The sequence below is a fragment of the Saimiri boliviensis genome, chromosome 17 (genome assembly GCF_048565385.1).
Source record: "Saimiri boliviensis isolate mSaiBol1 chromosome 17, mSaiBol1.pri, whole genome shotgun sequence".
NCBI lineage: Eukaryota > Metazoa > Chordata > Mammalia > Primates > Cebidae > Saimiri > Saimiri boliviensis.
The window spans coordinates 64,527,084-64,544,123 of NC_133465.1; the positions used below are offsets into that span (position 1 = coordinate 64,527,084).

The 17,040-nt window shown below is 53.8% G+C and overlaps 1 protein-coding gene across 1 annotated transcript; it reads left to right on the forward strand.

Annotated features, from left to right (window-relative positions):
• The first annotated feature begins 1,172 nt into the window (after positions 1-1,172).
• Positions 1,173-16,389, forward strand: OTOP3 (otopetrin 3). The gene is made up of 7 exons (XM_003931752.3): positions 1,173-1,215; positions 6,548-6,964; positions 7,056-7,192; positions 7,983-8,041; positions 8,287-8,405; positions 12,634-13,448; positions 15,620-16,389. The coding sequence occupies exons 1-7, from the start codon at positions 1,197-1,199 to the stop codon at positions 15,788-15,790; spliced, it is 1,737 nt and encodes a 578-aa protein (XP_003931801.2). The 5' UTR covers positions 1,173-1,196; the 3' UTR covers positions 15,791-16,389.
• The last annotated feature ends 651 nt before the right edge of the window (positions 16,390-17,040 follow it).

Below are 17,040 nucleotides of genomic sequence, written 5' to 3' on the forward strand. Positions count from 1 at the left end.
AGGAGGACAAGGCAGACGGATCACTTGAGGTCAGGAGACCAGCCTGGCCAACATGGAGAAACCCTGTATCTACTAAAAAATACAAAACTTAGCTGGACATGGTGGTAAGCACCTGTAATCCCAGCTACTCAGGAGGCTTAGGCAGGAGAATCGCTTGAACCCAACAGACAAAGGTTGCAGTGAACTGAGATCCAGCCACGGCACTCTAGCCTGGGAGACAGAGCGAGACTCCATCTCAAAAAAAAAAAAAAAAAAAAGATATAAACAGGGCAGTTCTAGTTTGAGAGGAGTTGGGAGACTCAGATCCTCGCCACCTGGGCCCTCCCCCCGACCTCCCCTTGCCCCAGGAGTTCCGCTAGGGGCTTCTCCTAAGTCCTGGGGATTCCACTCTACAAAGGGTATAGAGATGCTTAGGATGGAAGACAGCAGAGAGAAGGGAAGGAGGCTCCACAGTTAGAAGAAGAGTGAAAGGTGGGGGTGACCATGCAGAGTCAGGGGGAGGGGAAGGGCTGGGTGGGACCCACGGAGCAGATGGCATTTGGGGGAGGGCATGGGAACAGCAGCACCTGGAGTTCAGGGGACTTTGAGGAAAGTGTGCCCGGACCCTGTCAGCAGAAGGAGGTGAGTAGTTCTGAGGGGCTGCAGGTGGAGCTGAGGAGGCCTCCTGCCCCGTCAAAATGCAGCTCTGCTCCAACTCTCCCCATACCAAGTTCAGGGAGATACAGGGTCCTGCCAGGCAGCCTCCAGGCCTGGGGCTAGGAAGGTCACAGGAGAAAAGAGACTCTGTCCTGGAACGAGGGCGTCCATTCCCAGCTTGATCACCAAAGGAAAGCCAGGCCTGAACCCCACAAGCTCTTCCCTGCGGGCCTAAGAACACTGCACCCCTCTCATCCCACCGAGGACGAGGACCGGCTGCGAGCTGGAGACCCTGCCTGCCCGCACCTGCACCGCCTTCGACCCCGCCCTCTTGCCCAGCCGCTTCACAATTGGCTGCACCCTGTGGGTCCGAGCCCCCGGCAGGGTAATTAAAGAGGGATTAATGAGATTTCCAAAGTCAACAGAAAAATCGATGGGCCGCGGAGTCCGAGCGGCGGCTGCGCAGTCCTGCTGGGGGAGGGCGTCGGAGGCATCGGTCTCACCTGGGGACGGACGATCCGAGCCGCAGAGCGCCCGCAGTCGGTGCTTAGCCGGCGGCGATGCCCGTCCCGGCCTCAGGTAAGCCCAGAGCGCCGGCAGAGCTTTCCCAGCTGGCGCCCCCCAGACACTGGCACACACTACGCCCCCAAAGCAGGGTTCACGAGTAGGGGCTGCAGGGATTTGAGCGGGAGGTGGGGTGACTGTGGAGAGGTCAACTCCCTTTGATCCGAGGCCAGCCCCTTGCTCCCCCCTCAACCCGGGCTCTGCGCCTCTACTCCTTTCCGTGGACCTGGGGCGCACGAGGGCCGCAGGGCGCGGCTCCTCCCGGCCGGGCCCACACAGCAGAAAGTGGGCGCGGAGGCCTGGGGTGTGGAGTTGGTTGGGGCTGTCTGGACGGCCGGTCTAGGGCACACACGAAGCGGCTGCCCCCCGGCCCCACAGTCCCTTAAATGGCTCGAAAGGAAATCCCGAGGGCGCCCGCACTCAGCAGCCTCCTGGGAGCCGGCCCTGAGTTCCTGGGCCCGACGGCTTCGGCTTCGCGGCTTTCATCACCACCGCCTCTAACCGAGTCCCACAAACCAGTTCGGTGTCGCGGCCCTCCCTTGGACTGGCGTCGTGCCCAGGGGCGTGCCAGGGGGCGGCGGAGTCCTCCTTGTCAGTTCCAGGCGCCCTAGCCCTAGCCCTCTGACTGAGACCCCTGCCTGCCCACTCCGGCCCCCTGCCCAGCCAGGGACTAAATTCGCCCCTTTGAGGGCTCACTCCAGCGGCCTTTGGAGGGTTGGCCCCCAGATCGGGAGACGTGGGAGATGGGGGAGACTGTCAGGGCAAAGACCCCAAAGGGAGAGAACCTGGAACCTTGTCCCCCAGTGTCCCCTCTAGTCTGAGTAAAACCCACCCTTGAAATTCACCAATATTCCGGACTCCTCCCAACTCTCCAGGACCTGAAAGGAACTGGAAGGAAATGCAGAGACAGCTAACAGGGAGCTTGCTAGGTGCCAGGCATTCTCTCTACCTGTGCTTACATGTATTAAATCATGTAAATCTGACAAAGCCCCTGTTTGGTACTAATCCCTTCCTTTATTCGTTCAGTATTTTTTTTTTCTTTTGAGACAGGGTCTAACTCTATCCCTCAGGCTGGAGTTCAGTGGTGTGATCACAGCTCACTGCAGCCTTAACCTCCCAGGCTGAAGCCATCCTCCCACATCAGCCTCCCAGGTAGCTGGGACTACAGGGACATGCCACCACACCTGGCTAATTTTTTGGTATTTTTTGTAGAGGCAGGGTTTTGTCATGCTACCCAGGCTGGCCTCCAACTCCTGGGCTCGAGGAATTTGCTCACCTCAGCCTCCCAAAGTGCTGAGGTTACAGGCGTGAGCCACTGAAACCAGCCTTGTTCAGGAAGTCTTTATTGAGCATCTACTATGTACCAGCTACTATTCCATAGTTGTGTATTCGTTTTGCAGATGACAACACGGAGGCACAGAGTCTAAGTAGCTCTCTGTAGTAGTCTCAGTAGTCTAAGATGACCGAGGCAGTAAGTGCTGGAATCTTGGCTCTTGATCTTTAGTCTACCCTGCTTGGGGGCTGGGGGAGAGGGGTTGGGGGAAGGTGAAGTAGAGCAGTTAGGGTTGGGAGATATGGAGCAGGGAGGCAGCCCTATGAGCCCCAGCCTTGTTCAACTAGGAGGGAAAGATCAAGATCATCTGGAGTCTCCTCCCCTGCCAGCCTGGAAAGAGTTTAATGGGGAGGGTCTCTGTCCATAGCTCTGGTGCTGAAAATTCTTCTGTAGAAGACTACAGAGTCAGTGGGCAAAACACTGAGTGAATGTCACATCTGTGCTGGGTTTCAGGGTCTGAGTTAAGCAGGGCCCGGTGTCTGTCCTGGAGGAGTTCTGGGCCTTAATGAGAGCCAGCTACACCCACAGCACACCAAACAGGGCACATCTACTCTCAACAGAGGGGAGTGGCCCCAGCAAAGTAGTACCAGAAGGCTTAGGCAGAGAGGAAGGCTTTCCAGGTGGGTGGGGAGGATGAGCAAGTGGTGGGCAGGGCAGAAAGAAGAGCAGTGTCCAGGAGGGATGGCAGGAGGCAGGAGACCGTGCGAGAAACGCAGAGCTCTCTACCTGGGCCGGGGTGGGTGTGGGAAGCAGGTGCCTTGAGTGCGACAGGGGAGGTGGGTGGGGACAGGGAGGGGACAGAACGTGGGCAAGGATGACAGAGTGGACTGGGAAAGGGGAAAAAATCATTTGGAGAATCTCAAAAAGAGGCTCAAGTTTTAGTGCTCCATCTGCCCCTGAAGAAGACAGCAGAAGGAATAAATTTGAAGCAGGTGGGTGAGCAGGGGAGAATGGGAGCTTGGAAAGGTTGCATTTTCGAGCCAGATATGGTGAAGGTCTTCTGGTGCTGCAGAGAGGGTGTGTCTGAAGCTCCTGAAGCCCGGGGTCTCAAGGGAGAGACAGAGCAAAGCACAGCTAATGGAAGCAGAGGACAATGGGTGATCAGCATGGGTGTCGTGGGAGCGCTGATCAGGGAGGGCTGCAGAGACAAGGTGGAGTCTCTGCTGAGTCCTGAAGGACAAGCTAGAGTTAGCCAAGGGCCGAGAGTGGTAGGCATTAAAGGCAAAGGGTGGGGTGTGGGCAAAGACTGGGGGCATTCCAGGAAAGGCAGCAAGATGGTGTAGCCCAAGGAGAGGGGAGTAGGGTCTGAAGATGATGCCGGAGAGCCAAGCTGTAGCCAGACCAGGAAGCAGCAGCAGTACCCTGCCTTGGGCAGAGAACCTGGTACCTTGTCCAGATCCATGCTAATCATACACCTCTCATTTTGAGAGGCCATGCAGGCTGTGTCATAGTTTGGACTTTATACTGAGGGCAGTTAGTTGCCTCTGCAGAACTTTCAGTAGGGGAGAGGCACTCTGGGCAGGGAGCCCAGTCCAAGAGAGTGAGGAAGGGGGCCCAGACCAGGTAGTGATTGAGGTCAAGAAAAATCCAGGCCAGGCACAGTGGCTTACACCCGTAATCCCAGCACTTTGGGAATCTGACACAGAAGGATCACTTAAGGCCAGGAGTTCAAGGCCAGGAGTTCAACTCCAGCCTAGGCAACATAGCGTGACCCCATCTCTGCAACAAAAATTTTAAAAATTAGCCAGGTGTGATGGCACATGCCTGTCTGTAGTCCCAACTACTCATAAGTCTGAATCAGGAGGATCACTTGAACCCAGGAGTTCAAAGTTGGAGTGAGGTATCATGGTGCCACTGCACTCCAGGCTGGGAGACAGAGCAAGACCCTAGCTCTAAAAATAAAGAAAGAAAAATCTAAGAGCAACTTGTGAGCTGGAATGAACAAGCCTGGGGCCTAAGAGAATGCAAGGGATGAGGGGAGAGGCAAAGAGGACACCCTGTTCTCTGCTAGGAGATGTGGAGATGGACATGCCACTCTGAGATTGTGACCATTAGGAAGCAGGAGAATGGGGACAATGAGCACCTAGAAGCCTGGGCCCAGAGCACGAGGGCAGCGACAGGACCAACGAAGAGCCTGGGTGGCACAGGGGGTCTCTAGGGAGCCTTCCGAATCAGCTCAGCCTCCCCACCAGGAGAGCACCCAGAAGCAGCGGAACTGTCCCCACTCTCAACAGCAGCTCAGTCCCACCAGGAAGGAGCGCCCAGTGGGGAGAGGATGCTGGACTCAGAGCTACAGGCATTGGGTGACCCAAAATCTCGTCTAAGCAAGTGGTGACAAAATGGTTGGCCCGAGTGAATGCTTGAGAGAGGTGAGGGAGTGGCAGGAGATGTTCACGAAAAGAGGAGGGTAAAGATTGTTTCCTATGTGACACCAGGCACTCGTAGTACTTCCGGGAGGGAGGGAAGGGGCACAAAAAGGGAAGTCAGTTCCTTCAAAGTCAAAGGCATGGCAGTGGTGCTGATCTGGGCCGTCCCATGCTCTTAGCAGACATTGTAAATCAACCCCAGAAACTTTTCCCTAAACCTTTAATGTATTTTAAAATTATTTTATTTATTTGTTTATGTTTAAAAGCAGGGTCTAGCTCTGTCACTCACTGCACATGATTGGAGTGCAGTGGCCTAATCATAGCTCACTGCAACCTTGATTTCCTGGGTTCAAGCCATCCTCCTGCCTCACCCCCTGAGTAGTTAGGACTATAGGCATAAACCATCATATATATAAGCACACACACACACACACACACACACACACACACACATATGTAAAGACGGTGTCTTGCTATGTTGGCCAGGCTAGTCTTGAACACCTGGGCTCAAGCAATCCTCCTACCTGAGCCTCCCAAAGTGCTGAGATTACAGGCATCAGCCACCATGCCCAACCTAAAATTACTTTTAATTGCATAAGTACTGTGCTCATTAAAAAAAAAAAAAAAGAAAAAGAAACTAGAACAGTAAGCTGAAAAGTCTACCACTCCTAATACCAGTAGCCTCACCCAGAAGAAACTCCTTTTGTGAAATTGATGGGTATCATCTAGACCAGGAGTACCCAGTCCCCGGGCTGAGGACCAGTACCAGCCCATGGCCTGTTAGAAACCAGGCGGCACAGCAGGAGGTGAGCAATGGGGAGGGAGCATGACAGCCAGAGCTCCACCTCCTGTCAGATCAGCAGTGCCAATAGATTCCCATAGGAGCACAAACGCTGTGAACTGCACATGCGAAGGATCTAGGGGTGGCCCACTCCTTATGAGAATCTAATACTCGATGATCTGAAGCAGAACAATTTCATCCTGAAACCATCCCCCACCCTCCATCCATGGAGAAATTCTCTTCCAGGAAACTGGCCCCTGGTACCAAAAAAGTTGGAGACCGCTGGTCTAGACCTTTTAAACGTAATTGTCCAGGTGCTTGTATGTTCCCATAATACAGTAATGTTTCAGATCACCCCCATTCTTTCCTACCAAGCCCAGACACAGCCTCAGGATGCTTCTCTACAAAACATTTTAGGCAATCATTTCCCAACCAATCAGCATCAGGGTAAGAGAGGACACCAACTTGCCCTCCCTGATGTCAGAAGTGAAATTCCTCCCGGGGGGTGGAAGGACATCACTGCCTTTTGATGACAAAAAGTCACGGCCCTGGAAACTGACCAGGCGCTAGGCAGAGTCTATTCACCTTAGGATCAGGCACAAGTCAGGAAGTGAGGTTGAGGGCGAGGACGTGAGCCTCACACCAGCCAAACTAATTCCCCATGTTTGTGTGCAGCACAAAGCGTTTCTCCTGGTCTGTTTGAACCTCCTCAGGTCCCGTAAGGCAATTGGGCAGCTGCTGTTAGTTCCAATGTCCCAGCCAGAACGGCTACATAGCTGGCCCCGAGTCACACAGCAGTTAGGAGCAGGGTGGACTTGAACCCAGGTCAGCCTGGCAGTAAACCCAGGACCCTTTCTCTGTCTCCAGCCCCTGCTGAGCCTCCACCCATGCCTTCTCCAGAAGCACAGGAGACTGAAGCAGCCCCAGAGAAGGAAACCCCAGTGGACATGGGCGCCGAGGAGACAGCGGCCACTGCCCACCCCCGGCAGAAGTCCTGGCTGGTGCGGCATGTCTCCCTGCTGCTGCGGCGGGACCGGCAGGCCCAGAAGGCCGGGCAGCTCTTCTCGGGGCTCCTGGCCCTGAATGTGGTGTTCCTGGGTGGAGCCTTCATCTGCAGCATGATCTTCAACAAGGTGGCCGTTACTCTGGGCGACGTGTGGATCCTGCTGGCCACGCTGAAGGTCCTCTCCCTGCTCTGGCTTCTCTACTACGTGGGGAGCACCACTCGCCAGCCACATGCCGTGCTCTACCAAGACCCTCACGCGGGGCCCCTCTGGGTGCGGGGTGAGTTTCGGGATGCTGGGGGGCCAGGCAGGGATGGGGAGGGAGAGCTGGTTCCGGGCAGGTGCCAACGCCTGCCTGCACGCCCGGCTAGGCTCCCTGGTGCTCTTTGGCAGCTGTACCTTCTGCCTCAACATCTTCCGAGTGGGCTACGACGTAAGCCACATCCACTGCAAGTCGCAGCTGAAGCTTGTCTTCCCTGTCATTGAGATGGTCTTCATCGGCATCCAGGTGACAGGCTTCTCCCGTCCCCATGCCCTGTCTACCCATGCCATGCCCACATCTCCCACTACCTATACCTAGGAACAGCCACATAGGCAAATGCTAAATACCCCGAGGTCTTTGCACACACACCACACCTGTCACACAAGTGTTCACGTCCACACATACCCGTGGGTTCCTGCATCAACACACACACCGTGTCACTGACATAGACACTTAGAAGTCCAGCTGCCTGTGTGCATGTAGGCATATCCCTGAATATATACTCCCTAGAGGGAACAAACCTCTTAAAAATACGATCTCCGCTGGCGGGGGCTCATACCTGTAATCCCAGCACTTTGGGAGGCCGAGGTGGGTGGATCATCTGACGTCAGGAGTTCAAGGCCAGCCTGGACAACATTGTGAAACCCCATCTCTACTAAAAATACAAAAATTATCCGGGCGTGGTGGCAAATGCCTGTAGTCCCAGCTACTCGGAGGCTGAGGTAGGAGAATCGCTTGATTCTCCAGGCCTTGTGTTGGGTGCTTCATTCCCACTGTCTTCTTTATTTCCCTCAATAAGAAGGTATTTCCCCAAAGGATGGGCTTTTTGGTCCCTTTTCAGAGCTTAGGCAACTAAGGCTCAGAGATGGTTTGCCACTGACTCAACACCACACAGCAAGAAGCAGTGGAGCCGGGATTCCAACCCAGTCTTTCTCCCTGTGTCTTTCACTGTAAATATACGCATGCACCCCAGGAACTCACACTGGGGTCCCACCACCTCCAGCAGCCCCTGGGCTCAAGGCCCTGTCTCTTTCAGACCTGGGTGCTCTGGAAACACTGCAAAGACTGTGTTCAGGTCCAGACCAACTTCACCAGGTAAGACTTCTCTCCCTCCCAAACCCCCGGCCTCTCTGTCCTCCCTACCGCTTCCCTGGTCAGGGTGATCCTGGGGCTATAGGTTAGTCTGGGATGTGTCCCAGGTGGCCTCAGGGCTGCCTTTTCTGTGTCCTAGTGCCAGTGTGACACTAGGGAGTCAGTAGTTGCCCCAGCAACAGGGGATGGTGAGGGTTTGGTGCCCAGGGAGCCAACCAGGGTGTGTAAGCATGTGGCACTTCCTCCAGGTGTGGCCTGATGCTGACCCTGGCCACAAACCTGCTGCTGTGGGTTCTGGCCGTTACCAATGACTCCATGCACCGAGAGATCGAAGCTGAGCTTGGCGTTCTCATGGAAAAGTTCTCAGGTATGGAAAGGAGACCATGACTTCCTTGCCCTGAAAACCAAACACACACACACACACACACACACACGTGTGCGCACATACGCACATGCAAATGCATGCACACACACACACACACACATACACACACACACACACACACACACACACACGCTACACTCCCCAAAACAGGTGAGGCTCAGTTAGTCTACAGAGATGGGAGCAAACTCTAAAGGCCAGATTCGAATCAACAGAAAACTGAGGTTTGCTAGTTATTCTCATCCCAGCCCATCAGGTGCTGGCGCCCTGCACCCCACTCTAGGCGTCCACCAGATAGCAGTCAGCAAGCCAGCCACTGATCCTGGCTGAGCTGGCCACTAAGTCCTTCAGGTATGCACCCAACCCATGGCATTTGCATTTTACTCCCAAGCAACTAAACAGCCTCCAGGGCTGAAAGGAATGCCTTCCTAATACAATTTTAGGTACCTAGCCTTATCAATCTGGTGGGACAGATTTCTGGGCAGAAAAGCTCTCAAGATTGTCCCACACGTCTCACCTCCCATCCTAGAGGCCACATCCCATACCCCACATGGGAACACTGCTCTGTGGGGTTCAGCCACACCTGTATGTACATGCCTCACCCCACCCCAGGTGGCATCACCATCACGCCCTGCAGCCCAGCCCTCCCGGCACATTCACACATTCACATGCTCCCAGCACCAGTCACGACATGCCTGTGTACTGTGAGCATTCTGTATACTCTGCTTACGTTTCTCAGAAAAGCTGTGCAAGAGAGAATTTTTGGCAAGTGACATCATGGGTTTTGATATTATAAAGTAATCAAGGCCAGGCGCAGTGGCTCACGCCTGTAATCCCAGCACTTTGGGAGGCCGAGGCGGGCAGATCACCTGAGGTCAGGAGTTCAAGACCAGGCTAGCCAACATGGTGAAACTCCATCTCTACTAAAAATACAAAAATTAGCTGGGCATGATGGTGGGTGCCTGTAATCCCAGCTACTCGGGGGTCTGAGACATGAGAATCGCTGGAACCCGGGAGGCAGAGGTTGCAGTGAGCCGAGATGCACCATTGCACTCTGGCCTAGGAGATAAGAGTGAAACTGTCTCAAAATAAATACATAAATAAAATAATTCAAGCATTACAAATAAGTAGAAGAATAAGATAAACCTATCACCTCGGCATAATAATTATTAAAATTTGGCCATATTTATTTTTTATTTTTTTATTTTTTGCTGAAGTCTTAAATTGCAGAAATCGTGATATTTTATCTCAAAATATTTCAATATACATTTGTGAGTTTTTTTGAGACAGGGTCTTGCTCTGTCACCCAGGCTGGAGTGCAGTCAGTGGTGCAATCATAGCTCACTGCAGATTCCAACTTCTGGGCTCAAGCGATCCTCCCTCCTCAGCTTCCTGAGTAGCTGGGACTACAGGCACATACCAGCACCCCCAGCTAATTTTTCCAATTTTTGTAGAGATGGAATTTTACCAAAAAAGTGTTGAGCCCAGACTGGTCTCAGACTACTGGGCTGGAGTGATCCTCCCTCCTCAGCCTCCCAAAGTGCCGGGATTATAGGCATGAGCCACCATGCGGGCCCATTGTGTGTCTCTTTAAAAAGAGATGTATTCCTCCACATGACCACAATGCTATTATAATTGTTAAGAAAATTCTTTAACTTCATTCTGTCCTCTGCATCAGTCTATATCCCACTTTCTCCAGTTAGCTCCAGAAATGCCTTTTACAGACGGTTTGTTCAAACATGCAATGCATTTGGTTAAGTCTACGTCGGTATCTTCCCACTGATCTTGAGACTTGTCAGGTTGCTTCCTCCTGGCAGCGTTTAACTCAAGTCCCTCTCCCCTATTTTCCTTGGAATCGGAAGTATGGACAAAAACCATGATTAGATTCAGATTAGGTATTTTTGGCCCCAGCTGATGCTGTGTGCTTTGAAGAACACCGACGCCAAGGTACTAGTGACTGATGACCTGACAGTGCGTGCTGCCAAGGCCAATCGCGGGGTTCAGGTGTCACTACCACGGGTTTTCCCTTGAGCCCAGGAAGTAATCTGTGGGGGTAACATTTGGCACCATAGATGTCATGTGGAGGTTTTTTGGATTTTGGTTTTTGGTTTCTTTGAGACACAGTCTCACTCTGTCAACCAGACTGGAATGCAGTGGTAGGAACATGGCTCACTGCAGCCTCAACATCCCGGGCTCAAGTGATCCTCCCACCTCAGCCTCCCAAATAGCTGGGACTACTGGCATGTGCCACTCAACTAATGCTTTTTTATTTTTAGTAGAGACAAGGTTTTGTCATGTTACCCAAGCCAATCTTGAACTCCTGAGCTCAAGAAGTCTTTCTGCCTTGGTGTCTCAAAATGCTGGGATTACAGGCATGAGCCACTGCACCTGGCTGGCATTGTGATTTTTTTTTTTTTTTTTTTTGAGACAGAGTTTCACTCTTGTTACCCAGGCTGGAGTGCAATGGCACGATCTCGGCTCACCGCAACCTCCGCCTCCTGGGTTCAGGCAATTCTCCTGCCTCAGCCTCCTGAGTAGCTGGGATTACAAGCACGCGCCACCATGCCAAGTTAATGTTTTGTATTTTTAGTAGAGATGGGGTTTCACCATGTTGACCAGGATGGTCTCGATCTCTTGACCTCGTGATCCACCCGCCTTGGCCTCCCAAAGTGCTGGGATTACAGGCTTGAGCCACCATGCCCCGCCTTTTTTTTTTTTTTTTTTTTTTTTTTTTTTTTGAGATAAAGTCTCATTCTTGTCACCCAGGCTGGAGTGCAATAGCATTATCTCAACTCACTACAACCTCTGCCTGCCTGGTCCAAGCGATTCTTCTGCTTCAGCATCCTGAGTAGCTGGGATTACCGGCGCCTGCCACCACACCCAGCTAATTTTTGTGTTTTTAGTAGAGACGGGATTTCGCTATCTTGGCCAGGCTGGTCTAGAACTCCTGACCTCAGGCAGTCCACTCACCTCAGTCTCCCAGAGTGCTGGGATTACAGGCATGAGACACTGCACCTAGCAGCATCATGTTTTGAATGCTTTATATAAGCTGGCATCTGAATATTCAATTCCTTTGAAAAAGAATGACCAAGGCCGGGCGCGGTGGCTCAAACCTGTAATCCCAGCACTTTGGGAGGCCGAGGCGGGTGGATCACGAGGTCAAGAGATCGAGACCATCCTGGTCAACATGGTGAAACCCCGTCTCTACTAAAAATACAAAAAATTAGCTGGGCATGGTGGCACGTGCCTGTAATCCCAGCTACTCAGGAGGCTGAGGCAGGAGAATTGCCTGAACCCAGGAGGTGGAGGTTGCGGTGAGCCGAGATGGCGCCATTGCACTCCAGCCTGGGTAACAAGAGCGAAACTCCGTCTGAAAAAAAAAAAAAAGAAAAGAAAAAGAAAAAAGAAAAAGAATGACCATTCTGGCCAGGCATGGTGGCTTATGCCTATAATCCCAGCACTTCGGGAGGCCAAGGCAGGCAGATCACCTGGGGTCAGGAGTTCAAGACCAGCCTGATCAACATGGAGAAACCCCATCTTAACTAAAAATACAAAATTAGGCCGGGCGCGGTGGCTCAAGCCTGTAATCCCAGCACTTTGGGAGGCCGAGGCGGGTGGATCACGAGGTCGAGAGATCAAGACCATCCTGGTCAACATGGTGAAACCCCGTCTCTACTAAAAATACAAAAAAAAGTAGCTGGGCATGGTGGCACATGCCTGTAATCCGAGCTACTCAGGAGGCTGAGGCAGGAGAATTGCCTGAACGCAGGAGACGGAGGCTGCGGTGAGCTGAGATTGTGCCATTGCACTCCAGCCTGGGTAACAAGAGCGATACTCCGTCTCAAAAAAAAAAAAAAATACAAAATTAGCCAGGTGTGGTGATGCACGCCTGTAATCCCAGCTACTCAGGAGTCTGAGGCAGGAGAATCGCTTGAACCTGAGAAGCAGAGGCTGCAGTGAGCTGAGATCCCGCCACTGCACTCCAGCCTGGTGACAGACTGTGACTCTGCCTCAGGAAAAAAAAAAAAAAAAAAAGACCATTCTGTGGGATTTCTGATTTCTGTGCCTGGGCCTCAGTTTCCACATCTGTAAAATAAGCAGCTTGATCTCTTTCAGCTCTGGCGTATTTCAGGGAATGGGAGGGATCTGTGTAGCCCGTTTGCTCAGAGCCTGCCTGAATGTCGGCCCCTCCCACCCTGCCCCCTCTCCCCAGGCAATGAGACCAACACCTGTCTGTGCCTCAACGCCACTGTGTGTGAAGTCTTCCGGAAGGGCTACCTGATGCTCTATCCCTTCAGCACTGAGTACTGCCTCCTCTGCTGTGCTGTGCTGTTTGTCATGTGGAAGAATGTGGGCCGCCATGTGGCACACCACATGGGTGCCCACCCTGGCATCATGCCCTTCCACCTGCACGGGGCCATCTTTGGGCCGCTGCTGGGCCTGCTGGTGCTGTTGGCAGGGGTGTGTGTCTTCGTGCTCTTCCAGATCCAGGCCAGCGGCCCTGTCATTGCTTTCCAGTACTTCATCCTCTACTACGCCTTCTATGTGGCTGTGCTGCCCACCATGAGCCTGGCGTGCCTGGCGGGCACAGCCATACACGGGCTGGAGGAGCGAGAGCTGGACACGGTCAAGAACCCCACCCGCAGCCTGGATGTGGTGCTGCTGATGGGCGCTGCACTGGGCCAGATGGGCATCGCCTACTTCTCCATTGTGGCCATTGTGGCCACGCGCCCACATGAGCTGCTCAACCGCCTCATCCTGGCCTACTCGCTGCTGCTCATCCTGCAGCACATCGCCCAGAACCTCTTCATCATCGAGGGTCTGCACCGGCGCCCACTCTGGAAGGCAGTTCCTGAGGGCCTGGCAGGGAAGCAGGAGGCTGAGCCTCCCCGCAGAGGCTCCCTGCTGGAGCTGGGCCAGGGCCTGCAGCGGGCATCGCTGGCCTACATTCACTCCTACAGCCACCTCAACTGGAAGCGGCGGGCACTCAAGGAGATCTCACTCTTCCTCATCGTCTGCAATATCACAGTAAGTGGCTGGGCTAAGAGGTCTCAGGGGTTGAAGTGGCCATGCAGACCCAGAAAGCCTTACTCATGAAGGGATGGATCAAGGACACAGACCCCTTTCCAACTATCCTGATGATGCTTAAGAGTGTCCCCACAAGGCTGAGGCAGGAGAATTGCTTGAACCCCGGAGGCAGAGGTTGCAGTGAGCCGAGATTGCAGCACTGTACTCCAGCCTGGGCGACAAGACTGAGACTCCAACTCAAAAATAAATTTAAAAAAGAGCTTCCCCCCAGTTCCCTACAGGGTGCCTGGCATGAATGAATGTGCCAAGCACTTGGCTAACTGCTCTTCACAAACAAATATGTAAGATTTCCACCCTCCAGAAACTTCCTGCCTAGTTGGGAAGACCACTGAATTCATCATCCCTAGATTCAGTTAAAGGAAAGGATCAGGAAGTACCTGATTTTCTTTTTTTTTTTTTTTTTTTTTTTTTTGAGATTCTCTGTCGTCCAGGCTGGAGTGCAGTGGTGTGATCTTGGCTCACTGCAACCTCCGCCTCCCGGGTTCAAGCGACTCTCCTGCCTCAGCCTCCTGAGTAGCTGAGATTACAGGTGAATGCCACCACATCTGGCTAATTTTTTTGTATTTTTAGTAGAGACAGGATTTCACCATGTTGGTCAGGCTGGTCTTGAACTCCTGACCTCGTGATCCACCCGCCTCGGCCTCCCAAAGTGCTGGGATTAAGGCTCGAGCCACCGCACCCAGCCTGGAAGTACCTGATTTTCTAAGACACTCCTGGTGGAAGATGTTGCTAATAGTTGCCCAGCTCCTGGTGGAAGTCCCAGGTACACCTCTCCCTGCAATATCTCCATACCTCATTGAATGACCACAGTAACTCCATGTAACAGAGACTACTGCTGTCCCTTTCCACAGAGGAGGAAACTAAGGCTTAGGTTACTGGACCTACCCAAGTATCCACAGCCTATAAGTGGAGGACTGGGAAACTCTGGGTTGTTTGACCCCGAGCCCTCAATGCACTGAAAACATACCCCGGATACGAAACCTCTGGTCTAGGCAGAGAATAATAAATTGGCTCTGACGTGCATTAGGAGCTCAGTAAAGGAACTGTGGGCCTGCATAGCCACTCCTTGAGGAATGGATAGAATTTGGACAGGAAGGTAGGAGGGGGTGGGGGTCATAACTAGCAGAAATGATGGAGCACAGTGGCTCACACCTGTAATCCCAGCACTTTGGGAGACCGAGGCAGGAGGATCAGTTGACCCCAGGAGTTTAAGACCAACCTGGGCAGCACAGGGAGACCCTCTACAAAAAAATTTTAAAATTAGTCTGGGTGCGGTGGCTCATGCCTGTAATCCCAGCACTTTGGGAGGTCGAGGCAGGAAGATCACGAGATCGGGAGATCAAGACCAGCCTGGCTAACACAGTGAACCCCTGTCTCTACTAAAAATACGAAATATTAGCCAGACATGGTGGCATGCACCTTTAGTCTCAGCTACTCAGGAGGCTAAGGCAGGAGAATGGCTTGAACCCGGGAGGCGGAGGTTGCAGTGAGCTGAGATCGTGCCACTGCACTCCAGCCTGGGCGACACAGTGAGACTTCATCTCAAAAAAAAAAGAAAAATTAAAAATTAGCTGGGCATGATGGCACATGCCTATAGTCCCAGCTACTGGGAAGACTGAGGTGAGAGGATCACTTGAGCCCGGGAGGTTGAGGCTGCAGTGAGCTCTGATCCTGCCACTTCACTCCAGCCTGAGTGACAGAGCGAGACCTTGTCTTAAATAATAAAAATAAAAAGTAGCTAACAGAGGAGTGAAACCCGAGCTCAGGGTACAGGGTGGGGGTGCCTAGCTCGACAGAGCAGGTGGCACACTGGGAGTTCCTGCTGCTCCTCACACGTGGCAGAGCCTGGGGTCTCCTGACCCATCTGAAGTTCAGGCTGGCCCCAGGCAGGCTCAGGAAGATGGCTGGGGATGGCTAAGGCCTGCTACAGTAGGGTGAGAAAGATCTGGGGGAGAGACGAGCTTGCACTGAAAGCCCAAGGGTTAGAGGAAGATTGAGTGGGAGATGGAGCTGGCACTGGAGGGGCTGCAGGTTTGAGGGCTGCCTCCCCTGAGCTGGGTGCCCTGGGGCACAGGAGAGCCCTTCCCTAACAGCACCATCCTCTCCCCCAGCTGTGGATGATGCCCGCGTTTGGCATACACCCGGAGTTTGAGAACGGGCTAGAAAGGGATTTCTACGGCTACCGGATATGGTTTGCCATCGTCAACGTCGGCCTGCCTCTGGGGGTCTTCTACCGCATGCACTCAGTGGGAGGCCTCGTGGAGGTGTACCTGGGGGCCTGAGGCTGCCTGCCCACTGCAGAACCTCGAAGTGCCGAGGCGGGGAAGGTGGTAGCCCAGAGTCTCTGAGCAGATGCCTCATTCTGAGAGGTGCCGAGACCAGCCGGAGGCTCCCAAGGCCGCCCACTCCCCAGAGCCTCACCGAAGGGGACGGCACTCACTGCCTATAGCCAGAGTCCAAGGGCAGGGGCCTGAGCACTTTCTGATACCCATGCCCAGGCCTGGGCACATGCCTACCCCCCGCCTTCCCACCACAATCAGCGAGCCAAGCATGCACCCCAGGAGGCTGGTGGGGACCCCCTCACGGCTACTCTCTGGGAAGGTCAGACCTACAAGACAGAGTCTGGGGAGCTTGACAAGAGGTGCCCCTCTCCAGCCAGGCCTCGGTGGTCTGTCTCCTGCTGCAAGAAGAGCATCTGGTCCAGGTGTGGCTCTGGACATCCTCAGAGCTCCGAGCTCCGAGCTGGGAGGCCAGCTCCCTTCCCCACACAGCCTATCTCCTAATGAGCTCATAATTAGCTGCCAGGCAGGGTTCAACAGCTCTCTCCTGCCGCATAAATCCTGTTTGTTCGATCGATTGCATTCAGGCTCGTGGCATTTGTTCGCAGGGACAGAACTGCTCCTCTGGTCATGGTTGAAAGGAATGGTCCTTTTGGGTAGGGCTGTGGGGCTGGGACAGTCCTGCTCCTGGGCCAGGAGGGTTTTAACCCAGTTCTTCCCTGGAATGATCCAGGGGAGGAGGTGAGAGAGACAGCTTGGGACTTGTGTATCTCTGCCCCGCCCCTCCCCAGCACACCCAGTCTCTGGGATGGTGAAGCTGGCTCACCGTGAAGGCTGTGACCCCTGGCTGCCTGTCCCAGGGCTGGCTGATCCCCTGAGCCATCAGGCGGGGCAGGAACGGAAGGGAAAGGACGGGTGTGGCTGCCCATCCATCTTCCTGAGCCCAATGCAAACATCGGGCTGTGCCTGGGGCGAGGCCAGAGAGGGCAGCCCTGGCCCTGCAGGCAAGGCTCTGCCTTCCTCCTCAACACTCCTCGAAATGGCGCACTAGCAACCACAGGCCCTCCCAGCACTGTCTCAGTGGCTGCCTGGAGCGGCCCCGTGGCCTCTCCTGTGGGCTCTTTCTCTGGGTGGCAACAGCCCAGGGGCCCAAACCCTAGGTGACAGGGTCTAATCCTGCTTTCTCACCCAAGAAAATGACAAATGCTGGTTCCCAGTCATGCTCTGGGGGCCCGCTGGGGTGCAGAGTCCCC

Coding starts and splice junctions, on each gene's coding strand:
- OTOP3 (XM_003931752.3), top strand. Junction 8,042..8,286: donor GTCCAGACCAACTTCACCAG/GTAAGACTTCTC, acceptor CACTTCCTCCAG/GTGTGGCCTGATGCTGACCC. Junction 13,449..15,619: donor TCATCGTCTGCAATATCACA/GTAAGTGGCTGG, acceptor CCTCTCCCCCAG/CTGTGGATGATGCCCGCGTT.